Here is a 593-nt window from a genome sequence, read left to right on the forward strand (position 1 = left end):
CTTCTCCTCCCAGTCCCGCTCTGCCGCCTGACATATATACAGATATAGACAAACGATGAGCTGCAGCATGCAAACTGCTAACTAACAGGCCAGTTAAAATATAATTCAGACACATTCAGGCACTGTGTTTGCTGACATTACCGACTGCTGCTGCTGTGCTCAGGGTCTCAGTAGAAAAATTAATTAAACCTTCAGATGCAATTTTAAACGTAAATGTAAATTTGCCACCTGGGTACATATAATAATGAGGATAAAGTGTTAGATTGTGCACAGTTGTTTGGTCTAAAATCTGATTACCAGTCTGACTTCTGCCGACACGGACTTATCCCCGGGACGCCGACTCGGCAGCTCATCGAGAACCCGGTTTCTGAAGCTCATCGAAGGCTGGATGTCCTGCTCGGGGCCCGAGGAGTCCGTGTCGCCGGCAGACACGGGCATCCAGTTGGCCAGGCCGGCGCTGGTGCTCAGGTCGGTGAGGCTGAGCGGAGGACTGTTCAGGATATCCAGGTCAGAGCTGCGGGTCACGTCCTCGGCTCTCTTCTGCGATTGGCTGGAGAGGTCCTCTGGGCCCTTCCACACGCCTTCCGTGACTT

At 51.9% G+C, this 593-nt stretch overlaps 1 protein-coding gene across 1 annotated transcript in view; it reads right to left on the minus strand.

Moving 5' to 3' along the window:
- LOC118333365 (SRC kinase signaling inhibitor 1-like) overlaps nt 1-593 on the minus strand; it is a 16,046-nt gene that overhangs the window by 13,750 nt on the left and 1,703 nt on the right. The window contains exon 2 of the mRNA XM_035668971.1: nt 297-590. Within this exon, the coding sequence (XP_035524864.1) occupies nt 297-590 (294 nt within the window). The remainder of the gene's footprint in view (nt 1-296; nt 591-593) is intronic.

This window comes from Morone saxatilis, unplaced genomic scaffold (assembly GCF_004916995.1).
Source record: "Morone saxatilis isolate NCDOM2014 unplaced genomic scaffold, NCSU_SB_2.0 Contig1, whole genome shotgun sequence".
NCBI classification, from domain to species: Eukaryota; Metazoa; Chordata; class Actinopteri; family Moronidae; genus Morone; species Morone saxatilis.